General features: G+C 47.4%; 10 protein-coding genes across 10 annotated transcripts; 3 read left to right on the top strand and 7 right to left on the bottom strand.

Annotated features, from left to right (window-relative positions):
- Positions 1-614: 614 nt before the first annotated feature.
- N7495_006085 (ECM29 family proteasome component) lies at positions 615-6508 on the bottom strand (the record flags this gene model as incomplete). Its single annotated transcript, XM_057208736.1, has 3 exons — positions 615-1006; positions 1063-1391; positions 1632-6508. The coding sequence occupies 3 exons, from the start codon at positions 6506-6508 to the stop codon at positions 615-617; spliced, it is 5598 nt and encodes a 1865-aa protein (XP_057062510.1).
- Positions 6509-7042: 534 nt separating this feature from the next.
- Positions 7043-11750, bottom strand: N7495_006084 (uncharacterized protein; the record flags this gene model as incomplete). The annotated part of the gene is made up of 5 exons (XM_057208735.1): positions 7043-7585; positions 7644-8098; positions 8161-11398; positions 11460-11641; positions 11717-11750. 5 exons carry the CDS (start codon positions 11748-11750, stop codon positions 7043-7045), a joined length of 4452 nt encoding a protein of 1483 aa, XP_057062509.1.
- Positions 11751-12168: 418 nt separating this feature from the next.
- On the bottom strand, positions 12169-13985 carry N7495_006083 (uncharacterized protein; the record flags this gene model as incomplete). The annotated part of the gene is made up of 2 exons (XM_057208734.1): positions 12169-13730; positions 13784-13985. The coding sequence occupies 2 exons, from the start codon at positions 13983-13985 to the stop codon at positions 12169-12171; spliced, it is 1764 nt and encodes a 587-aa protein (XP_057062508.1).
- An 894-nt stretch (positions 13986-14879) lies between these two features.
- N7495_006082 (CCDC90 family protein) lies at positions 14880-15915 on the bottom strand (the record flags this gene model as incomplete). The annotated part of the gene is made up of 3 exons (XM_057208733.1): positions 14880-14937; positions 14997-15330; positions 15387-15915. The coding sequence occupies 3 exons, from the start codon at positions 15913-15915 to the stop codon at positions 14880-14882; spliced, it is 921 nt and encodes a 306-aa protein (XP_057062507.1).
- A 526-nt stretch (positions 15916-16441) lies between these two features.
- Positions 16442-17419, bottom strand: sec53 (phosphomannomutase SEC53; the record flags this gene model as incomplete). Its single annotated transcript, XM_057208732.1, has 4 exons — positions 16442-16691; positions 16753-17144; positions 17198-17260; positions 17318-17419. 4 exons carry the CDS (start codon positions 17417-17419, stop codon positions 16442-16444), a joined length of 807 nt encoding a protein of 268 aa, XP_057062506.1.
- A 420-nt stretch (positions 17420-17839) lies between these two features.
- On the bottom strand, positions 17840-18655 carry N7495_006080 (putative DnaJ chaperone (Caj1); the record flags this gene model as incomplete). The annotated part of the gene is made up of 3 exons (XM_057208731.1): positions 17840-18413; positions 18464-18524; positions 18649-18655. 3 exons carry the CDS (start codon positions 18653-18655, stop codon positions 17840-17842), a joined length of 642 nt encoding a protein of 213 aa, XP_057062505.1.
- A 575-nt stretch (positions 18656-19230) lies between these two features.
- Positions 19231-19740, top strand: N7495_006079 (uncharacterized protein; the record flags this gene model as incomplete). The annotated part of the gene is made up of 1 exon (XM_057208730.1): positions 19231-19740. The coding sequence occupies one exon, from the start codon at positions 19231-19233 to the stop codon at positions 19738-19740; it is 510 nt and encodes a 169-aa protein (XP_057062504.1).
- Positions 19741-20335: 595 nt separating this feature from the next.
- N7495_006078 (uncharacterized protein) lies at positions 20336-21633 on the bottom strand (the record flags this gene model as incomplete). Its single annotated transcript, XM_057208729.1, has 3 exons — positions 20336-21384; positions 21455-21520; positions 21570-21633. The coding sequence occupies 3 exons, from the start codon at positions 21631-21633 to the stop codon at positions 20336-20338; spliced, it is 1179 nt and encodes a 392-aa protein (XP_057062503.1).
- Positions 21634-22154: 521 nt separating this feature from the next.
- N7495_006077 (putative COPII vesicles protein Yip3) lies at positions 22155-22676 on the top strand (the record flags this gene model as incomplete). Its single annotated transcript, XM_057208728.1, has 1 exon — positions 22155-22676. One exon carries the CDS (start codon positions 22155-22157, stop codon positions 22674-22676), a length of 522 nt encoding a protein of 173 aa, XP_057062502.1.
- A 59-nt stretch (positions 22677-22735) lies between these two features.
- On the top strand, positions 22736-23926 carry N7495_006076 (uncharacterized protein; the record flags this gene model as incomplete). The annotated part of the gene is made up of 1 exon (XM_057208727.1): positions 22736-23926. The coding sequence occupies one exon, from the start codon at positions 22736-22738 to the stop codon at positions 23924-23926; it is 1191 nt and encodes a 396-aa protein (XP_057062501.1).
- Positions 23927-24546: the final 620 nt, after the last annotated feature.

Raw genomic sequence — 24546 nt, 5'->3', positions numbered from 1 at the left:
AAGACCCAAAAGACCCTTAATAGATCACGATCTGGCCCGGTCTAGATTGTCCTTGAGCTTAATCCAGTTTAGCGTTAGTTTGGATCTGGTATTATCTGGTATTATCTGGTATTATCTGGTATTATACTGTATTTTATGGTACTCAAGTAATGCAGCCGAACTGGGTCTAGCTTCAATTTCTAGCTCTACTTCGTACGGACTTCGCCGAGAATTAAGCGAGGTGGCGTCTTTTTTTTCACTAGTTCGTTCAAGAGCTGAATGAATAGTACTCCATGTACTAGACACATGGTGCAACTTTTAACTTCCTTATCTCGTTGTCCTGGTCCAAGTACCCCAAGTCCCGAGAAAGTTCTAAAAATACTATATATATATACTCTATAGTTATCTGTACTCCGATTCAATAACTAACTTCAAACCGGCTATGATCGACTATTGGAATTAGAATTAACCAATTGCAAGAATCAGTTACTATAAATATACACCTCCTCCACTGTAGATCACTTAATAACCCTAATCAATTTAACACACTGTCGATCTCTTCCACGTGGTTTTTCTCTCAGAAGATACTTGTACTGCTTCCCCTTCTAGGTCTAGCTCACTTTCCCTAAAACCCACTAAACCCGCTCTATAGCTTGGTCCAGTATGCGTTGTACGCTGTCTGATCGCTCACTCTTCCTCCACTCACGCACCGCCAAGCCAAGCTTCTCAGGCACGCCTCGCACCTCCGGCCGAATCTTCAGATAGGCCAGGATGGTTTCACCACGAATCTTCCGGATAGCCTCGACAGCATCCCGGTCCCGTTCCAGCAGATGAGCCAGTTCATTCATTGGTCCCAACATTTCAGACTCTGATGCAGATGCAGACGCACAGCCAGACTCAGCCCACTGCTCCACTCGTTCGAAAAAAGCTTTGAGCTCCAGATAAATGACGCTGACGACTTGTCTAGCACCGTGGGTCAGGGCCTGGTCTAAAGGATTGATCACGTGTAAAACATATTTTCCCAGCACTGTGGTTAGACTTAGTTGGGCGGACGTTAAAATTATTACAGAGGGGGCAACTGACCGGAGCCTGAACCGGCTGTGGCGGGGTTCAAACATTGCAGAATACACTGCACTCCTGCTGCAAGGGTATCCACTGCCCCATCTACCTCCATACTTGCACTATCACACTGCTCTTCAATAATGGGCGTGACGATGGAAATGGCTTCGGGCATCAAGTCGATGCCTCGCGCCTGAGCAATCTCACCTAAGGCCCGGAGTCCATGCGGCCGATAGGATGCATTGGTTCGCTTTGCTTCACGGATTGTGATGGTCTGCCATGCAAGAATAAATGAAACAAGGTTAGCGCTGTTTCCCGGTTTCTCGTATCCCACTTCGTATTCCTTGTATTTTCTCCCCGTTCCAGACCCAGATTCATGGGAAAATGAAAAACTGGGGAAAAAGCAAAAACGTAACAAGGAACAAGGAAGGGAAAAAAAACAAATAAAGAGAGAAGAGAAGAGCAAAGAAAAGAAAAGGAAAAAAAAAGGAAAAAAAAAAAGAAAAAAAGAGGAGTGTAAAGAGGTATGAAAAAAAAAAGAAAAGAAAAAGCCTACCTTTAATCGTTCAGCTTGGTCCGGTCGCTCTACCCACAGTCTCTCACCCTGACGAGCAAACTTGACCAAAGCAGTCAGAACCACTTCTTTCCCCTCCCAAGTCTTCCCCGCCAAAGCTTTCTCGAGTACAGGCCAAACTAATTGCGCCGTCCCGAGATCCACCTCCGAATCAAGTGCGATCACCGCCTGGGCGATCGCACGTGCCGCAGTATGCTTAATGGCCCACAGCGCCGATTCCAGGTTGTCGGATACGAGGCTGACGATCTCCCGGATGTAAAGAGCCACAGCTCGGCTTCCCACATTTTCTGCCCACGTCTTTTCAAACTCTTCCTTAACATTTTCATCTGCATCATGTTTACTGACAAACACAAATGGAAGAGCTGCTGTGGCAAATGCCATGAATCGGTCGTTTGAGAGTTTGGATGCGGAGTAGAGAATCTCTGCTGAGATGGCGCGATTTGTCGTCTCTTCCGCATTCAGATATAGGCATTTGGCAAATTCAATTGTCTTCAGGACCCTCTCATCAGATGCGAGGCGCAGTAGATAACCCATTGAGGTGCAATAAGACGCGCTAACTGTTTCATTGCGATCCACAACGTACTTGCTCAGTAGCTGGATGAACCGGTCCGCGTACGGCCTAAAGAGGAGAGTCTTCATGCTCAGGAGTACCAAAACTCGGCTGCAGCCTACCTTTGATGGGAGACCCACAGATGACCGGAGCACATTCTCGAGTCTTGGGGCCAGCTCTTTCAAGTTATTCTCATCCAGATGATCAATGAGGAACCGCTCAATAACTTCCATCATGGGAGAAGAGCGAATGCTGGATAGACGCATCTTGTCAATTTCTTGACCGGTGAGTCCATACTTGTCGGCATTGAGATGGACGTAATTGACGGCCTGAGGCTCAAGGGAACTGAGGGATCCCAAGAACTTCTCGAGAATGGTGGGGACGAACGGGTGTAGCACGGTACCAGTGCTCTTCTTGATAATCTGGACGAGAGCACCAATGGCATATCCGCGCACTTCCTCCACACTGGAATCAAGGCCCTTGTCACTGAGAAGGAAGGGTATCGCACTACCGAGAAGGGCTCCGGCGCGTTTCTCGTTTCCCCCTGTCTCAAGTGTGCGAATCACCGAGTTGGTGATGGTTTGACAAAGTTTGAGTGCCGCGACTCGCACCGATTCTTTAATATCGTCAAGGAGCTTGAAGGATTTGGTGTAGATCTCATCCAGGTACTGTACATACTTCTCCGGGCGGCGGCCTTGTACTAGATCAGCGATGGCGGCACAACTCGCCTGCCGAACGCGCCATTCGCGTCCTGTAAGCATGCTTTTCAGCAGATCTTCCATAATTCTGTCGAATTGGGCATCCACCACAACGGTGGGATCCTTGACCAGGGCCTGCCAAATAGAATTCATAGATCGCTGCACATTAGGGTTGGGATCGAAGCGGTATCGGAACAGCTTTGGGTAGATCTTAGGGTTTTGTGCCAGATAACCATCGACACTGGCGTCAGAGAAGATGCTGCTGATCCCAAATCGTCCAAAAGCGGCTCGGTTCGTCCAAAGCGCATTATTGGATGCCATGGACATGAATCGGTACACCAATGTCGGGTCTCCCGCCTCAGCCGCCAGATTCATAATATCCTTGTACGTGTTGACTGAGGATCCCTCGCCGGTCGGCAGAGCTCCCGGCTCGAATAACTGCGTATCGGAATTGACATTTCCACCGCCAAGGTTGGCACCGGTGGCTGTGAACGAATCAACAAGATCGTGAACCAGACTGTCTTTCAGGGCCTGGTCACCGATCTCGTAGACCAAACTGAGACCGTGAGCCCCTGTTTCCTGCACCACCTCGTCTCGGTTCCCAAGAAGACTCGTAAAGGTGGCCTGGCACTTGCGTAGGCGTTCCTGCATCTCGGGTAGGTGGCCACAGTTTTTGACAAGTGACAAAAGCCATATGGCGGAAGCTTTTCGGAGAGACGGTTTGGACGCCACACAATCTGCAGTCACTTTGTCACAAACATCGGCGAACACCGAGCGTGGGACTGCGGACTGAGGGAAGCCCGCGTCCACGTCAAAGTCCTGGATCAACGCTCGAGACTCCCATCCAATTGCCACGTTGCTCAAGGCTTCACCTACCGTGAATTGAACTTCCGGGCTTTTAATTTCATGCAAGCTGTACATATTATCCATGAATTCCCCGAACATAGAAGTGGCTCCGTGAGCTCGAGAAAATATCAACGTGACTAGGCCGAGAGTCGTGATAGGCGTGTCATTCTCTGATTTGGCGTCTTTCGACAACTTTTGTAGCACCTTTTTCCACCCTTCTTCGGGCAAAAATTCCACCGTCAGTATACCCGATAAACTGAGCTGTCCAAGGGCTTGCTCTGCAGTGCGCTGAAGGAGCGTATCACGGGAAGCATCAATGATGTCGAAGACGGTATCGATGAAATTTTTCACTACTGTCTCAGGAACCTTGTTCAGAAGACTGCGATATGCAAGCCTGCTCAGCAAGTATGAGCAAGCAAGGACCGCTCCTCGCACTCGAAGTGCAGCTTCACCCACTGCAACGTTCCATGAATCGATGGTAGCAGCCAACTGGGTCAAAAAGGTGTTGCGCTCATTCTCGGCAAAGGAAGGATGAGATACTAAAAGGCCAAATGCTCGGGCTGCTAGACCCTGCATATCTTGATTGTTGCTCAAAATGGGCCTGGTCAAAGACTGAGCCCGGGAGCTCAACTTCTCGACAACGTCGTTGGGTGCCAATGAGCAGATTTCCACGAAATGGACACCGCACTGGCGAAGACCAGTAATATCATCTCTGACAATTCCATCGAGCATACCAGATAAGAAAACAAAAACGGGTTCTTTGGCAGAGCTGCGGATGTACTGTCGTACGGCAGCCCGGGCTTCTTCGCTGGTTGAAAGCTGGACTTCAAGTTTGTAGTCCCAGTCTTCCTCCAGGGCAGTAGTAATACCGGATGCGGAGAAGGCCTCCCAGATGAGGGTGTTTCGAAGGAATGCAATGGCAGGCATGAATGAATTTTTGTATGGGCCTGATAGAAGTTGTGATATTGACAAGCCTCGGGTCATGGAAGAATCATCAATCTCCTCTGACCGAAGTAAAAATTTAGTTGTTTCAGCAAATGAAGGAAATTCAAACCAAGTCTCGTCGTGCTCATGAGTTGTTGTACTGGCCGACCATTTTTCGTCCTTGGTCGGGTTCAGAAGTCGGAACCAGTAGGGATGAAGTCCTTTCTTGCCTTCCTCTACGACCTCCTGTTGTCTTCCCGAGCCCCTGGCGATGGCCATCAGATCAATCCAACGAGCCACGATATCATTGTAGGGGAGGAAACGATTAGCAAAGCGGACAGTAGCATATTGAACGCCTCGAACAACATTGAACCCGGTCTCAGAGTTCATATCTCCGGGAAGTAGGCTCATTTGGCGGACCAAGAATGGGCGCAGCTGATTCTGAAAGTCTGTATCGTGACTGTTCAATGAGGAATTGAGAATACTTCCTAGGGCCTGATCAATGGAAACAAAGATCTGCGGACTTGAGTCGTCTGCACTCAGAGAATTGAAGAGCCACCGAACTAAATCAAACTCAAAGTTCTCCTCGGTCTCGACCTGGGTTTGGAAATCAACCTTGGGTACCAGTATACCAATACTTTCGTAGGCAAGTCCTCGCAGACTTAAGTCTGTTGTAGGCAACTTCTGTCCACTGGCACCCGGGCTGGGCCACCCCTGAGACTGTATGAAGTCTCTTAAGCCTGCGATGATCTTAGGCGCGATTTGCTTGAGATCTGAAGGCGAGCCCATGCGCACAACCCAAGTAGTGAAATTAAAGATCTGAGTTCTTAATTTGGAAGCCTGTAGCCCCTGAGCGGATCTGGCGGTATCTGACAAGAGTCCATCCTCAATAAGCTTGAAGATGCGCTGCGTGTTTTCCGTAGCCTTGATTGATTTGCCTAGGAAGGTGATGATTTTTGCTTGCAAGGGAGGACGCGCTGGTGGAGCACCGTCGGCTGTCTCAGCTCCGAAATACAGATCATACAGCTGTTCAACGACCTGGCTTTCCTCGAGATTGACGGCAAATCGCTTCAGAGTTTCGTCGCCCAGATCACTCAGTCGGGAATTTGAATCCGCGGATGCAATTAATGAAGGAATGAAACGCTGAGTATCGACAAACGCACCACTACCGATAAACCGGAGAGCAATGACCTTGGTCTCTGTCATATTCAAACCACCTGGAGAAGCAGGATTCCATGTTTCGCCGATAGGTGAACCCTTGTTCAAGAATTTATATTCTTCAGGAGAAAGACCGGGACATGTGGACGCACCTGTAGGAGCAGCAGAAAGAAGCAGTAACTTCCCTAGCCAGAATGATAAGAATTCAGAATCATCGTCAGAAAGGCCTAGACGCTGTTTCAACTTCTGATCTTCCTCGCCGCCCATTGGGGGTAATTTGAAAAGAGGCAACAATCTCAGTACAAGGTTGAACACGATGGCACCTTGAGTAACAGATGTCCCAATCTGCGCAATTCCCTGGAGCAGGGGCGGCAGGACCTCAACTCTGGCCTCCGAACTGAGGCGGTCAATACCTTGCTGAGCATATAGCAAGTCAAAATGCCTGACAAGTTGGGACTTTTGCTCTTTGAACTGCTTTAATAATGCTGCGACTGGCAGCTGAATGGATGGGGCCTTAATCCGAGCGTTGACATGTTGGCACACCGAAATGATTTTGTTGCGTACCTCCACACTTTCTGATGAGAGCTTCAGCAGTAGTGGAGCTAGATAGGTTTGAAGTAATGATTGAAGCTTCTCGTCAGTATCTGCCATGGCGATTCTGAATTCCACTTTGCCTATCAGACTCAATTCACGAGCCTCAGGGCTCGGTAAGTCCGACATGGTAAGAGAAAAGGGTGAGGATAATGAAGATTTAAGTTCAAGTTGAAGTTGGCATTAAAAGTGAGATGAATTTCAGAAGTCAAGTTGCAAAAATTAAATTCCCTTGGAATAAAAATGACTACAAACATACAAACACGTCGCTGATGGTTACCTTGAGGCCGTGGGGAAGGCAATTAGTCAGCCCTGGAGAGCCCCCTTGCAGCCTGATTTATAGGGCGGGAACTTTGTCAGCCTGAGTCTTCAGTTAACTATGGCTACTTAAGCTATGTAACTAAATAAATAAATAAATACTGTGTATTAAAGTAGTTGGAATAAGAGTTTGAGAATCAAATCCAAATACTGACTTGTATTTGATATCCAGCATTGATAATATTCAATACCTTTCGAGGGTGCTAATGAGAACTAGTTTTATACACCTTTTACGTAAATGACCAAAACTAAATAGTAAGGATCTTAGGTGCAAGCTGCCAGGTTCCTGGTGATTCAAATGTGAAGTGGCCAAATTGTCGGCAAATTGGACAATAATTGTAATTATCATCCATTTGTAGCTTCTTCCTTTCTCTGACTGGCAGCCTCACCTCGCAAGAACCGATTCACCTCCCTCTCTGTATCAGTCGGACGTTTATTGACCTCTTTGCGGGCATGATTTCCAAAGAGACATTGCCAAAGATCATCTTTTGGTACATTTTCTCCACCTTCATGATAAGACATCAAGTCTGATAGCACACCCTGCAATTCCATCGAGTTTGCAGAATCAATGACTGTCTCAGTAAGTGCATCAACCGAAACCTCTTCATCCGGGATTCCCGAGTGAGATTTCTTCTCTTGCTTCTCCTTCGCGATGATATGGGCGAGGCGGCGAGTCACCGAAAGATCATAGATAGATTCTTCTACTGTACCGGAGACAAGGTACATCCACACCGTAGTTGGACGATTCTGTCCAATTCGATGCACTCGGGCAATAGCCTGCAGTTCAATTGCTGTATTGATCAATGGCTCACATAGAAATACATGAGTGGCATTGATCAATGTCAGCCCTGATGATTGTGCTTTACCATGTAACAAGAAACATTCCACCTAAAATATTGGTCAGTGAGATACAAAAATCATTACATGTGAAGGGAACAAAACGTACCGCAGGATCGTTCTTGAACTTCTCAATACCACCGGAGTTATCAACGCTGCTGCTCACAATACCGAAGCGTTCCAACGCCATTTGCAAGATACCCAGGAAGGTCTTATACTGAGAAAAGATAATCGACTTAGCACCAGGGTCGTGTTTTCGTAGCCATATGATGTGACGTGCAATTGTATCAATCTTAGTGCCGAAAGAATCATGAAGTTGAATATTTTTGATCTCCTTTAGAAGCCCAGAGCTAATGTCAGTGTAGATGGCATTCTTTGAATGTCCCCCATCCAACTTGACATGTTCTTCTTCCTCTTGAGCGACCAGGTCCTGTGGATTGTATGTGATCCGATGGAAGTCATTGCGTCTCAAAGGTTTTTTGCACACGGGACAGGTTCGGTTTTGACCCAACCACATTCCGATGCAGTCACTGCAGTACTTGTGGCCACATACAGTCAAAACACCTGAATTAAAAGTTAGTAAAGCTTAGGAAACATCAAAAACAGTTCCTCAAGCAAACGCTCACCAGCTTGAAAACCAGACTGGCAGATGATGCAAACTCTGGAGCTATCTTCAGCGCCAGAATCGTCCCGTAAATGAATAAAATAACGTCTCTTGGACTTCAAAGAAGCTATCTTGCCTTCGAGCGCCTCTTCCTGCTTCAACTTAGAAGCAAATAGTGCTTCATCCATAGGTTTTCCGGAATTTTCCTCGTCATACGGCGCTACTGTATCTGAGATTTGCTGCAGGTGACGGTAGTACTCCAGTCGGACATTCATGGCGTCACGGAGCACCTCAACCTCCCTTTGTAGGCTAGAAGACACCGTGAGCTGCTCAGATATCATATGTCCGGCATTTTTCAAAACCTCCCCCACCACCTCAAGCTCTGCGCGAGCACGAGCACTCCCACCATTTGCTTGCCACTCAAGGGATGTCATTAGGCTGCGAAGCTCAACAACAATGCCACGAAGCGAGCCCAGCTTAGGGTCGGGCTTAAGCTGACTGCGAGTATTCATGATGGAAAGAAATAGCTGAGGGGATGGTCCTTTACCGAGTTGTGCTTGGGAAATGCCTGCCCTGACCTCATGGGAAATGAGGATATTATTCTGGCCAGTTAAAGCGTCATGACGATCGGCGTACATTGATCGCAGAGCTTCCATGTAGACATACATCTCATCTTGATGTTTCGTCGATCGCTCGTATTCGTCTCCTTCCAGCTCGGCATCCTCCTCTTGGTCAATGAGTGACTGTGAAACTTGATCGATCATGACACTACGCCATTCGTTGTACTGCTCAGCATGATTATTCAAAGCGTTACACAAATCTTCAAACTTGTTGAGCAGTTGGTAGGACTCAACCCCTCTGCTGTAGAGATGAGGCTTCATTTTTGGAATCTGAACAAACTGATTCTTTTGCTTTTTTTCTTTGATTTTCCTCATGTGACGTTTCACCTTTTGGGAAATATCAGTGAGCATTTCCTGACGTATAAGCTTAGCAGTTTCGTATCCTTCTTCTTCCTTTTTCTCAAGCGACTTAAACTCTTCCGAGTCTGGCTGTGTCCGATTAGGATCGCTCTTGATCTGATAGTAGGCGTTTGCAGTGAAGAAGACAGCAATGTGCTGGACCTCGAGGGCAGCGCGAAGTTTTAGTCGACATTGTCCAACGCGACTATTTTTGTCCGTATCTTCGGTCTCCCCATCGGAGTCATCTACTTTTTCTTTAAAATTGTCTTTGGAAACACCATTTTCTATGGTCTTTAGTAGCCGCAATTGTTCTCTGCTCTCTTCAACCAGCCGCGTGGAATGCTCCAGTGCCGCCTGCCAAAGAGACAATGATTCCTCCCGACGCTTAGCCGTTTCCAAAAGCTGTCCTCGACGAAGCTGTGAAAGAAGAAGGGCACGTTCTTCCGTGCGGATGGATATATCAGTATTTTCAAGCATGGCCTCCAGCACATCATCAACGGTACGTAATGGACCGTTACCAATGCGCAGGGCTCGCCGATTACCACCACTCAGTTCAGGGTGAAGACAGGTTTGACGAAGTCGTATCAGCCAGCTACGCATTTTCTCAACCGTGCCGATATTATCCGGATCCCAATCTGCTCGAAGTGGCGAGCCTGATTCATCTAGACCGCTTTGATAGCACATCTGTTCAAATAATTGAGAATAGTACTGCTCTTCCACGGCAGTGAAAGGGACGGTGATGACGACTCTTTTCTGCGGCGGAAGGTGAAGCTCATTGCGTACATGATCCTTGTTGTGCCTGAGAGCGATTGCTTGGATAATGCTCGCCAGAACTGGTCCAAACCTCCAGTAAAGCCGTTTCCACAACGAATTTGAGAAACAATAGGGCTGGTAGTGAAGGAACAATAGCAGTCCAAATAGGTCGTCTATATTTCGGCGAATTGGTGTACCAGTGACTGCCCAGGCATTCTGTCTAGGAATCAAGCGAGCAACTTTGGCAGCATTACTCACTCCACTTTCGATCATCTGCGCTTCATCAAGGCAAACACGCCACCATGATATGCGGACGAGAGGAGTTTTTCGTTTTTCAAATCGTTTCACATGTCTAAGACTACGGGTTGGTTCTGAATTGACGTAGTGGATCTCCCGAGAAATAACGTCGTATGTAGTCAGAACGATATCAAAATCCGCGATCTCTTCGACTATCAGATCGTCTGAGGGTTGTTTAGTGCGCTTGATGCCGGTGTAGTGGTGTACACGCAGTTTTGGAGCATGGCGGTGAATCTCATCCTTCCATTGTTCTAGAATAGCAGGGGGCGTAATGATCAGAGTAGCACCAGAATCTCTCAATGAATTCGGGTCGAACGTTAGCTGCGGTTGGCGTCGATTCAAGCTGATCAAAGCTATTAATTCAACTGTCTTGCCGAGGCCCATCTCTTCTGCGAGAATTCCCCCCTTCAGTGAATCTTTCGCATCGTCCCATTGAGAAAAATCTCTGGTGATGGTCATGAAAAGGTGGCTGAAGTAACAAGCTTGTCCATCGGCATCTTTCATCGGTCTGAACGACTGCGGGAGACTGCTGGAGGATGATGGAAGAGGAGAAAGCCCCCCATTATTGTCAATCTTCATGCCTTCCCTCCCCAGAAGCCATCGAACAGCCCTTTTCTGGAATGGAAATAGCTCGCAAGCGACATCTGGAAACTCAATATCTGCTGATGTTGCTTCTGTATCAGGCGGGACATGGACATTTTCATAAAATTCTCGCGGAGACCAGCCTCGAGGAGTTCCCAGTAGTTTCTCACGTAGTTCTAGGCGGTTTTCTTGGTTCATGGGTCGTTGATGGTGTTCTTGCAGAGCGTACCTTCCAAAGACCTCTAGAACTTGATGTTCAAGGCGCCGTATATCGGGGATTTCAAGAGAGTCCTTCCAAAGTACCACAACCTCCAAGAAAAGTTGGGATTTTATTGATGATCGATATATTGTTGCCTGATAACACGCTATCGGATCAAGACTGGGGGATCGATCGGCCGGGATCAGACTAGTGGCCTGTTGGAGTTGTTCAAGCAATTCGAAAGCTTGAGAGTCTTCAAATTCGTGAATGAAGACATCTTCCTGGTTATCGATGGTCTTCGCTACAAGTGTACATGCCTCACGATTGATTTGAGATTGATCTAGAGTATCGGGTCCGGTATTATCGTGACGATTCTCCTTAATTTCTACAAGAACAGGAAGTCGACTGGAAGGATCAATTGCGTCGAATATGGTATCGATACCATTATTATCACTGGAAGACGCGAAATTCTGATGGAAAGTGACGAAAAAATCAGTTTGGCATTCCAGTACAGCACCACTCTATACTTACAAAGCGTAGCTTTACTCGAACTAACGGAATATAGCCGACAAGTATTCCAGATTCAGAGAGACCCTTCTCATCAGAAATTACGTATCTAACTGCCTTGGAGACCTTGCGTCGCTTGATTGGAGGCTCATTGGAATCGAGTGCATTTTGTGAAAGAGCGGAGATCAATGACGGAGGTACTGGGCCTGTAAAGGAAAGAAGTAAGGAAAGAAGTCAGTGGTTTCATCCAAAGGGGTAGGGTATCTATTTCAAAAGCTCACCCTGGATAGAAACGTCTTCCACGACCACATCCATTGTGAAGTTTGACCCAATTTACCTATTCTCCTTACAATGCGACAGATTTGAACAAGGGACGTGCCATGGCTATAAGAGCTAGTAGCTCCACCGGGCTCGGAATTTCGAACTTCCGAAGTTTTTTCATCTAGGGAGGTCCAGGATCTGATATTCAGCCTTCTATCACCGAAGGATAGTAGAATGAAAGCGTTAGAATGTGATGATCATTTTTTCAAATCTCTGATTAATACAGAAAAATGGATATCAAAAATGTCTGGTACTCCTAAGATTAGACATTGTAGTTATCCATGATTGCTTAGCTCATCCCGATGGTTACATCCATGGTTATGGAGCCCTGGGGCTTATAATTGATTGCAATGCCCCGATTCCGCCGAACAACCGGATGCGCGGGCCTGATAGGTTCCCAAACGGGTGTTTTCTAATCAGAGGCCTGCCTAGGTCCTCTACCCAACATACTCCGCACACTACCTCTTCCTATACCACTCATACTACTAAGAGAGTGTGCCTTAGTCCTAGGTTGTGTATCGGATATCACCGAGCCATTTGCAGCGCTGACAGACCTGGAATATGTCACACCATTCGCAGTGGATTGGAATTTATCAATGTTTGTTCCCTTGGAGCTGGAACCGGAATCAGTCGAGATATAAGTCGCAACACCAGACTGGGTCGTGTGAAGGTTGGAAGGCCCGGAGACAAATGTGTAGGGGGAGATACCCAGCCCCCCTGACGACTCAATGTCAAGTCCCCGCTCCAGCCATCCATCAATAGTGAATGTATCTGTCGTGATGCCATATGTGTTGTTGACCACCAGAGGGTAGCTAAACTTGGTCTCATAAGTTGACGGGTTCTTTCCAAGCTCCTCAATTTTGTTCACACCCGAAGTATGCTGCGTATTAGCTTGACTGTATCCGTCCTGATTGAGATATCCATAATTGGAGTAGGACAACTTTTGGGACCAGGAATATTTGGAGGACTTTGCGCTGAATGTCCTCTCCGCCAGAACAGAGTAGGAAAGAGTTTCGTTGTCACCGTCAGCATTCTGCACAAGATTTCGAAGAACGGTGAATTTGGGCTCAGGTGCTTCAATATCTGGCCAATCATGAACTTCACTATCTCGCTTTTCGCTGGTGCTGTAGAGGAAGATGTTTCCAGTTACAATCCAGTATGACTCAACGGTACCGGATAGGGTGGCGGTTCCATCTGCATTAATCTCTAAGCCACTGACTCGGATCTCAAATGAATGTTCTTTGTTGTCTTGAAGAAGCGGGAGAAATGGCGAAATGTCAATCTCTGGCATTCGCAGATCAAAGGCGTCAATGCCAACGATAGGATGCCAGAATCCAGGGACGACACCCCCAGTGAAGATGATCGGGAATGGCCAGACGACACCGGCAAGGGTCCCATCAATATACAGTTGAAGTTCCCGGAAAGGAGAGTACCCGTAAAGCTCTCCCACAGTATCCGAGAAATCCTCGCTATCTTGGTTGAAAACATTCTGGTACCAGAACTCCTCTTTGGATTGGCCACAACCAGAGATGGCTACAACAGCACGCGACACCGTATCTGGAATATTGTACGAGACTGTAGTGTTGTCGGAGGGAACTGTAAATGAACTGGATGAATTTGATGCTGCTTTTCGCGCAGAAATGGGCAGGATGGAGTCGGCAGTTTTCACATTATTCTCATAGGAGAAGTGAGCAGTTAACGTCACATTCCATGACCCAGTGTATTCATCGTTTACAATGTTGGCGAGATCAAAGATCAGCTTCTGCTCTTCTTTCCAGAGAGAGTTGTACTGTGACATCTCTTTAATGTATGTATATTCGATACCAGTTTTCGTTGGCTCGGCAGTCGATGTTCGAAAGACTTCTATGTCACCCAGGTACATGATTGCCAGGCGATCATATTGTACGCCACGACAGGACACTGTCACGTTAATTCGGACAGTATCGAACTCACATGTCGGTGGCTCATAGGTTCCTAAAAGTAGACGTCAGTGTGATTCCAAGCAGGAACGACTGAGTATCTCTTACCGACGTATGGAACTCCATAACTATAACCAAAAGTGTGGTTCATGAGAAGCACATCCCTATTACAGCCTTTGGCTCCATGAGATGTAAACGAAACCGGCTGGTATACTTCGAACACTTCTTGATAGGACGAAGATAACACGAAGGGAAGATTGCAACAGCAAAGGAGGGCAAAAGTGACAAAAGAGAAGATGAAGATTCCCATGGTAGCTATCAGTTTCCACCTGCTCTTTATACTCAAAGCAGATTTGGCTTGATATTAATGGAAACAATGTACGGAGATATCACGATTTTCAGCTTTCCGAGTATGTAGTGAGTTTCAGTAAAGAGAGTTGGCAAAGAGAGAGTGTGTAGTTTGATGGTTTTTATGATAATGGTTGAATCCAGAGAGTGAGAGTACATCCAGTAGCCCATAGAAGTACAACCCCAACTGACAACAACAGATGATGATCAGCGAGACTTGCTGCTTTTAAACCGACGGGGTCATTAGGGATGAATTTGCTAATACTCGCGATAACACAATCAGACGTAAATAGCGTTCTTTTCCCTTAAAGCATGCAATATCTGAGATAGGTCGTCGAATCTACCCCTGAAGATAAAAAGAAGCGTGAGGGGAAGCTGCATATCCATCGGAGCTCCGTGTAGCTCCCGTTCTAGTCTCGGCTCTCTTAGAGATTTCAGTTAGAATAGTCTGTACTTCGTTCAATGACTTGTAAAACTCACTATTTGATCATTTGCCGACTAATCTCTAAGGCTTGAATCTAATAGGATTGATCCGCCATCGTATCAGCTATCAGCAACAACTGTGCCCGGAACCTTACAAGATAATATGGATCTATGATGCTGATCAAAGGTACGTATTACTTGAAATCAAACGGACATCCGGAGTAGTTCCGGCCCATTCTTCTGTGGGGTGAAATGAGTGTATTCCAAGGTCCCGTAGTTCTGTACACTTGGATATTGTTAAAATCAATTTTGTACATAGAAAAGAAGGGAGAGGTATCTACAAAAAAGAAATGTCCAACGGAGACAGTTATCCCGCGGTTTATAAAATCTAAAATTACTCCGTAGGCATGCGCTAATTTCAAGACAAAGCACTTCACATGAACAGGCGCCAAGCACCAAGAATCAAAGCAGAAGTACCGGTACAGACACCCCTTTGGAATAAGTTAGTTTGATATGCGCAGATATGGAATGGAGGGCCAGGGATTCATACATGAGCCACTGTAGAGTGGAGAATTTGACCGCCTCAACTCGCTCTCGCAAGCCAGCAACTTCTTGTTCAATGCGAGTCTCCGTCTCTTTGATGCGCATCTCCTGGCCATTGGCTTCTTCGCGAATTCGGCCCTTTTCGAGATTCAGATCTAGACGAACAGATGCTTGCGTCCTTCCAATCTCATCGCGCAGACGTGAATTCAACTTAGCAAGATCAGCTGCAAGTTTCTCGTGCGACGAGTGAGTAAGTTGAGCTTCAGTTGAGTCGGCATTTAAAAGTTCAGACCGGAGTTTGGCAAAATCAACTTTTTGAGTATATGTTGATCTCTCCGAGTCTATCACAGTCATCTTAGAAAGGGCCACATGCGACTAGAAATGGTAGGTATCTTACCTTCTCGTAGTACCATAGTTCGCGTCAAATTTTGGATAGATTCTTGAATGATGTCGTTTAATACTCGCATCATGGCCACAGCTTGTTCCTCGCTGAATCCCTCCGCTTGAAGTCGCTTCACAAACTTCAAAGTATCAAAGTGATGGTCGCGCGGACGATATGGTGTTGCACGGAAAGCACGGTGTGCAGACTTGAACGCTGCGACGTATACACCATTGTGGCGAATAGGGCTACCGAGGGGTTCGGTCAACGGTCGTGTCGCGATCGGTGTGTAGATTCGTCGGGAGATGGCATTCGAGTAGCGAGAGTCTCGGATGGAAGTAGATATACTTCGGGAAGATTGATATGGGCCATTAAGAGTGTGGATTTCTCGACTTATAGGCTTCCAGCCTCGAGGATCTTGATGCCGTTGCCGTATAGCGAGAGAGGAATTATGAGAGGAAACGGCAGGCCAAGACGATGAGCTGTTCCAGGTTAGACGAGGGATAATGCTCCGTGGCACCTCCACAACATGTTTCTGGGACGCCATCGCTATTCAAAAATGATTTAAGGAATAGCCTTGAAATGTTGACGGAGAACGAGATCAGGATGACTAAAGTATTCCGGAAAGATCACAGTTTCCCGCCTTGGCTTTCCGATCATCTATGACCGCATTTTCTTACCTAATTTATATTTTTAGAACTTGACGAACTATAAGTTGTGGTCTAGACGTGAGATGTTATTGTGTCTACTCTTTATTATATACATCCGATATTTTTCTCAAATAATTTGAAGTGCCACTTCCATCCCTACCTTATTGTCTCCGAAAAGGTAGGATGAGGAAGAGCCACAGCGTCGAATTAGAATGTTATCAATCTTCAAGTGGGTCGGTGGACCATATACGGTGCTATACATCTAGTTGATATCCGAATTATTCTGATTTGAAAAATGGTCTCGTAATATGTCGTTCTCCAATTTTAGCGTGTTCTAAGTAATAAATGCGTACAAGTTGTCACAGTTCTCTCCAGTAACACTGTCAAATTTCGCCTCTTTTGACGCCTCTCTGATAGCATATTTTAAAGACCAAAGATCTCCTTCAGCTGCTTCATTGTATCATCAGGCCCATCGACCTCGTGGCCGATCGTCCGGGAATCAGTATAGATTTCATGGTCGTTACCTCCTACAAAGCACTTGTCACCGAAGAAGTGGATCTTCTTGTACTCAACACCAGTGATGTTCTTCTCAGCCTCAACATGTCGTAGACAAAAAGTCTTATCCCATCCAGAGGGGAAGACATCGAAAGAGATTTGGCCACCGATAGAGAAGCTATGTTTACAGATCAGCATCATCCGTCACATGTGAATATTAACAACCATCGATAACTTACGTGAGGCCATAGTCGGGGAACTCCTTCTTTAGGGCCGCCACCATATCCTTCCGGATATTGTGAATCTTATCGTAGGCCTCGTACTCATCCCGCTCCTCAACACTGGCATTACGACCAATAGGGCTGATGTTGATCATGCCGTTGCGGAACTCAATAAAGGTACCGCGCTTCTTGGGAAGCTTGAGCTTTGAGATGTAGCCAAGGGAGAAGTCGGCCAGGGCCTGGTACTTCTCCTCACCCAGCCATTGGATGAAGCTGGTGCTTTCAAGCTCCTCGCCCAAGCGGAAGGCTGTCAAGCCGTTCTCGGGGAAGCAGAAATCAAAGAGCGATCGCACATCAACAGTAGCAGAGCCAAGCTGCTCTTGCTGCTTCACAAAGTTGGAACCGCCGACCTGAGAAGTGTTAGAGAGGGCCAAGATGAAGACCTGAAAGGGGCAAAACGAACGTATCCGATAGCACATTGTTGGCGCAATCGGGAGAGAATATCGAGCATCTCGGGGGTGACAGTCTGAGAGGGAGAAATAGCTTAGTATGTATCAATTGAAGGAAGATCTTTACGACCTACACGTCTCGCCTTGGTCAGGGTCTCGTCAACATCAAACAAAACAATGGTATCCTTAAGGGGACGGGCCTCCAATAGAGGGTATGCGCTTGCAGCTGTGGCCATTGTGAGAGGTAATTTCAAGATAAGTCGAGTAGAGTTAAAAGGAGAATAGAAATGACAGCAACAGGGACCAGGGGATAAATAGATTGAGGGGCCCTTTTTTTGGCCGCAAGCGGTGAGTGCGGCGGGGTGGTTAGCGTGATCTAGAACAGCGGAATGCTAGGGCCATTTTAGTGATCGACACTTCCAATAGAAACATATCAATTAAGAGTAGGGCTTAAGACTCTAGGACTCATTATTAGAGGTGTTTGACGTTGAAAAAATGTACTCCGACTCGGAAAGCGTGCATCAAGCACTTATCGATAAGAGTTGATCTAATAGATCTCGAACTTATATTACACCATACTCATGTAAATTATTACAGGAAAAATGTACAATAATTCTCATAAATTACAAATATTCAGTTCGTATTTAACCGAAAATTTAGTGTCCCATTGCAGACTGAAACATCTTCGTCGCCAATTCACTCAAGAGAGTTGTCCGATCTGGCTGTGGAAGGTCCAAGAAAACTTCATAGACACTTTTCCCCTTGGCATCACGAACAGCGCCTAGACGGTTACCCGCCACTGCTCCTGCAACTGCTCCAGGAAAGTTGCCTACAATGAATCCTAGTGCACCCCCACTCATACCACCAACAACAGACCAGAATCGCGACGTAGGGCGGGTTCGACCATTCCCCCCATCCTCAGCCAAACCCTCTTCGCGTAACATTTCCTCAAATACAGAGCCAAACTGATGAGAATTGCGCTCTTCATGATCACCGCCATTACCAAATCCAAAGGTCGACCATGGGAAACCTCCAGCACCGCCATGAGGTACATCGTCGTTGACTTCCTCTTCGGCTTGTTCGTATGCGCGAGTAGTGTCATATTCCCGTCGGCGGTTTGGGTCAGAGAGGGTATAATAAGCGTCGTTAATATCCTGGAATTTTCGCGTTCTAGCAGGTCGTTCGGGAGAGTCTGCAGGGACTCTATCTGGGTGGGATTTTAATGACTCCCTGTGGAGTTGATCAGTCTCGTACAGTACTTCGGCATGAAAAGATCGAACCTTTTGTATGCGGTACGGATCTGCTGCTGAGTGGCATCTTTAGAGATTCCGAGAACCTTGTCTGTAGCCTAGAGTTAGGAGTAAATCTCTCTTATGGTATGGAGGGACTTGCAGTAATCTTGACTCTCTGTGGTAGAAGCTATTAGCATCAAGTTTGCTAAGGGAATCGAAGCTCAGTAACTTACTTGACATGTTAGTAGTAGTCGTATGACTTGGTATGAACAACACAGAGTACTGAAACATCTTGAGGTAGAATGAATCGAGTTTATTGAAGTGACGTAACTATAAATGCCTAAGGCAGTAATTTACATGTGACAGAATGACACCTTGGAGATCAGGTGTCGAACAGGTCAAGACAATGTTTCTCAGGGGCTCTGACCAGCCACCGGAATTAAAGCCCCTTTCTTCTATTATTAATTGTTTCTTGTTGGCAGTTGTTGGCAGTTGCTCCATATCGATCTTAGTTTGTGCATTTTCCCCACTTTAAAGCGCATCGAAGTACGCAGCGGAGCTAGACCTAACAATTTGTCCATCTGCAGCTCCTAGTGGCTGGCTGGCTGACCTGCATTTGCCTTTCGCCTGTCAAATTCTGCCTGTCACACTCAAGAGCAAATATCTTAGCAGGACATTATACGTCGAGGAAAATATCTCTCGAGATTGTGACAGTTTAGCAACTTGGTCTCAGATTGGGCTGTGTTTTGCTACTGAAAGCAACCCCGCACATACAAGTGAGCACGCACAGAGAAAAAACCCGCACAATAACAACAATGGGATGGTTCAACGGTCCTTCAAGGTCCTCTTCAGTACGCCGTCGGACTAGTTCCCCGACTCGCAAGTCGAAATACTCTACCAAGTCATCAGTGTACTCGTCCAACCACTATCGAAACTCGGCGCCCTCTATCTTCAACCTTGGCCGTGGAGGAGGTCGAGCCAGTCCGACTCGATCGGTCTTCTCCAGCTTCTCCTCTTCATCACGACGAGCTCGGCCACGCGAGGGCTTTGTACAGCGCCTGATCCACTCCATCAAGAAGCTATTCCGCCAGATCTGGCGTTACGCCCGCCAGCATCCCATGAAGGTATTCTTGCTGGTGATAGTGCCGCTTCTTACGAGCGGAGTCCTCCCCAAGCTTCTTGCGATGGTTGGACTGCGATTGCCTCACGGAGTGTCCAGTGCTCTCGGTGCCAGCGCTGGTGCTCGTAGAATGGGAGAGTTTGAGCATGGGGGAATGTCGGACAACGTCAACAGCCTGATGAGTCTGGCTAAGATGTTCCTCTAGATATCCCGATGATACCCGTTCACCCCAATTCTTTTAATGACTGATGATATACATGTCTCTCTCTCTCTCTCTCTTTCTCTCTCTCTTTCTCTCTCTCTCTCTCTCTCTCTCTCTCTCTCTCTCTCTCTCTCTCTCTCTCTCTCTCTGTTTCTGTTTCTGTTTTTTTTGGATTTGTTAACATGACATGTACCGGCGGCTCACCTCTTTTTATCCCATAAAAGCATGTCTTTTACAGTTTGAATGGAATATTGAGAACTCAGGACTGTATTTTTCCGGGGCTTTCACATCCTTAAATGCTAGAGGTCGGTCAAGTAGCGGTGCCCGACGGTGAAACTTGCTGCATTGGAGGTCTGTGTGTTCGACTCTAACTGGCCTGCATCATGCTGCATGTACATGGTCCTTGTAATAGTGTGGGTATGTGATCGACGTCGACAGGGTTATGGCGTTCATTAGTACGGAGTACGGACCAAGTGTTATTATTTATCTTTTCCCGTCCATTTGTTCTATTCAACTTTTGATACATTAAGAAGGTAATTACTTATTGGCCAGCGTATTTGTCCAATATAGTCATGATCCCCCAAATTTCATGATGTTTTTATGATCGCTGGGAGCGCTTCTGGCGTCTTCGGGTTGAGCTTCGCTTCGAAGTCTCGGTAGTCTCGGCGATTTCCTCGGCAAGTTCTTCAGTCTCCTCTGCTTCGTCTAATTCATCCAGGAATTCCTCTTCAGAAGTGCCGAGGATACGACCAGCCGTAGTGTTAAAGCACCAAATAGGGAACCTGCACAGGGCTGTGTCACGGATGGTGGGACGGTGAATCTGATCAACATCGAGCAAGAACTCTTGACGCACGCCATTATCATCATCCTCCTCCAAGAAGACATTACCGACCGAGTCAACAATCATGACCTTGCCATTTTCAGCCTGGACACGTTTCCTCTCGCCAGTGGACATAGGCTCGGGAGTGGAAGTACCAACGGGAGTGGAAGTACCTGATGCACGACCAGCAGCCCGACCGCCCTTCTTTGGCTTCCGGTTTTCCTTGTCCATCATACGCTTCTGACGACGGTTCATAGCCATTGCTCCCGCATCATCAGCTTCCGGGGCAGGGGCGGGGACAGGAGGGGTGTCGATGCCTGGAATTCCCCGAGGACCTCTCTCATTGCCCCAAGCAGCCCGACGAGCCTGACGAATGTATCGGTCCACAAACTCGCGCTGACGTCTCCAGCTCAGGATCAAAGCACCGTAGTGGGCACCACCGCCGAAAACGACGAACAGACCCAGGAGCACTGTGCCCAGACCGGGACGGAAACGAGAGTAGTAGTATCCAGTGCCCTTCCACTTGGGGAATCCATTCTTCAAGAAGTGGTTGTAGCGTTCACGGCCAGAACTCTTAAGGACATTGACAATCGAGGTCAGGAGTGCGTAGCGGTCGGTGGCCTCCTTAATCGCGGCGTTGATCTGTTTTCTGGACGGACCAGAGGAGACATGGACGCCCGGTTGATTAGACTTAGAATTGCTCTTATCCTTGGCAAAATTGGCGACAAATGCCCGTTCAACCTTGTCCGGGTGGAGAGTGCGCGACTTCTGTCGATGGGCTTTCACGATTTGGTCCTGATTGGCATTGGAGCGAACACCGAGGAAGTCTAGCAAGCAGAGAGAGAAAAGGGCCGTTAGAACAATTGCCTTGAAGCTGTGAAGAATTGATTGACTTACTGTAGAAAGTGACATTGGCACCTTCCAATAGGGCCAACTCATCTCGAAGACGAAATATCTCAAAGTCTGGTAATTTAGCGATTGAGTAGAGATCAGGGGTAAAATCCATAATCACCTTCTTTAGTCCAAGCAGCGACAAGGCCCACGAAGACGAGCAACAATAAAACGGCGAACTTCATATTTGGTGTTGCGGATTAACTAACAAAGGTGGCCGAATGGGGAAGAAAGCCTCAAGATCAAAAGGCGGTCAAAAGTTGCCATAATCATGTCCACTGCAGCCCAAACTGCAGAAATACTTGGAAAGAGTCGAGACTAATTTTAGCTGAAGTGAGGGGAAAATAAATATAGCTTTTTGTATATAATATGCACTTTCCCTTCATTCTTTTCTTTCTGTATTTACTCGATCGGATGCGGTAGGGTTTTCCCGCAAACGGGGAACACTCACTGGGCCCTTCACAAGAGTACTTGAGCTAAATACTGTTTGAGACTAAATGAAAAGGGTGTGTTTGGTGTTTGACTAATATCAAAAGGGGCCAAAGTCACCCCCCTTCACCCTTCAGCCCTTTAGCCTTCTTGTCCTTCTGCCTTTCTGTAGACTTGGCATCTTTCCCTCTTCAGTTACGTCTTAACATCCACTCTCCCCTCTCTTACTCTTCACCCTCTTCTTCCTCTCAACCCTGTTCATCTACATTACTACATCATGGCTATTCGAATTCCCATTGATGCGATTACCTCGCGTTTCGGCGACCGCTTCAACAACATTCGCAGCCAGTCGCTGAGCACCCGTTTCTCGAACCTTCGTCCGGTCTCTGAGTTCCTCGACTTGAAGCGCCTGTCCAAGCCTGCCAACTTTGGTGAAGTGCAGAGTCGTGTCAACTACAATCTGTCTCACTTCTCGAGCAACTATGCCGTCGTTTTTGTGATGCTCAGCATCTACAGCTTGTTGACCAACCCCCTTCTGCTCTTCGTCATCATCTTTGTGACGGCTGGCCTCTGGGGAATCTCCAAGCTGGATGGTCGAGATCTGCACCTGGGATTCCGTAGCTTCAATACTTCGCAACTTTACACGGGTCTGCTGTGCGTTGGAGTTCCGCTAGGCATCATCGCTTCGCCTTTCGCGACTGCGTTGTGGCTGATTGGTGCCACTGGCGTGACCGTCTTCGGCCACGCTGCTATGATGGATAAACCAATTGAGAATGCTTTTTCCGAGGAGGCGGTCTAGGTGGTCGGCCGCGAGCTCCTTTTAGTACGCCCCGATGGGGAAGACCACCGGGGGAACGAATGGGGAGAAAACCCAGGGGATGGGAGGAGGATGGACGAGTGGAGGAAATTGAGCGTGACGAAGATGCCTACGGACGGGAGATTATGCGGAATGGTCGCGCTGCCTACATGAGACAGTTGGAATACGAAGGGCGGGCGCCACGCCGGCGAAACTACGACGAAGAAGACGAAGACGACGAGGAATCAGTAGGTGGAGGTGAATTTGATCTTTACAATCATCAGGACAGTGTTGTGGCATATGCGGTTCAGCTGGCCATGCAAGATAAAGAGGATCAATTGGTGGATGATGCATTGGCGCGCATTCGTCGCGCGCAGATGATGGGCAAGAACAACGTGCGGCTATCGCAGCGCGAGCTGGCTGCTTTGGAGAGGAAGCGCCAGCAGACGGACGACCAGGAGATGACTCAGGGGACTACCCGGCGCAACAAGCAGAAAAGCGCACGACCAGCATCATTTCGGCGAGTCGCACCTGTGCCTATGCCTGTGCCCGAACAAATGTTTGGGCCCTATCCACATTTTGCACCCGACACAAGTTGGAACCAGGGTATTGCTGCCAGTCATCCCTCCAGCTCTTCATCCTCAAATCGAACACGCACTCCTACTATGCAGTCGCTACGTTCACACTCGAATTCCAACACCAATTCTAATTCACCACACCGGGCCTCTTACCAAGCCTTTTCTGAGCGTATGACTCCCAATAGTCGCCCACAGTCGATGCCTCAGCCCTCTCCTATCTACGGGCATCAACCTCCGACTTACGTACGGCCCTTACCGGATGATCCGACTTGGGTTTCACCGTATACCTCGATGCACATTCCAAAAACCCTAATGCCAGAACCACTTCCATACCAGCCACAGCTGCCCACAGATCTTCGCGTGGGGCCCCAGAACCGGGGCAACTACCCCACGGCTGTCACCTCACCGCAGCTATCTATAGACAGGCGTCGTTCCGTGCCAACGCGCGGTGTCAATGCCATATCGAAGTTTGAAACAGATGTGTCTAGTGAGGAGAGTGAAGGCAGTGAGGAAGATGAAGATGAGGATGAAGACGACATAGAGGGAGATGACGAGGACTATGAAGATGATAACGAGGATGACGAAGATGAAGACGAGGTTCAAGTGGTGAATGTGGCTCAGCGCGCCAACCCTGGTCTTCACAGACGCAAGGCCGGCACTCGCAGTGGCAAGTAAAAATGAGTGCCAAGTGGTTTACTCTATAGTCTGATTATTTCTTACGGCGTTCGGATAGATAGGAACCCCGAGTATTATAGATCCTGCTAATTTTAAGTTGTTCAAGTCGTACTAGTCATGAAGTGTAAACCATATCACTGGGTGTAGATCGGTGTACGTAATCAACGGGATGATGTATGTAAGAGTGGATCCAGTTATGCCGTTGATCCGTAAGAAGAACTTGGAACTCGATGACGTCGATTTGGCAATTTCTTTCATTAAAGGACTGAAGGGACATTCCTCCTGCTCCTGCTGTTGCTACCACTGCCATTTACTCCTACACTACTCCGTACTTCATACTCCGTACTTACTCTCCTGGTGAGGTTCTTTTTAATTCTCCATTCCAGTATACGTACCTGGATTCCACCGAACGCCACCAGAACCTCAAAACCTTGGATATACTATAAACGAGTACACCAATAATATTTTCATTTTTCCTTTATAACCAGAGGTCGCGTGACGTCTTTGGAAAATCAACCCTATCTTGGTAAGCCATTTCACATTACTTTTGCCCTAAGAAACCAGCCACAATGTACTTAGTACATGTACGGGCATTGGCGCTACCGGCATCGCGCGGCAGG

This window comes from Penicillium taxi (assembly GCF_028828555.1).
Source record: "Penicillium taxi strain IBT 34144 chromosome Unknown utg000004l_segment0_segment0, whole genome shotgun sequence".
NCBI lineage: Eukaryota > Fungi > Ascomycota > Eurotiomycetes > Eurotiales > Aspergillaceae > Penicillium > Penicillium taxi.
This window is presented reverse-complemented; position numbering and strand designations above follow the sequence as displayed.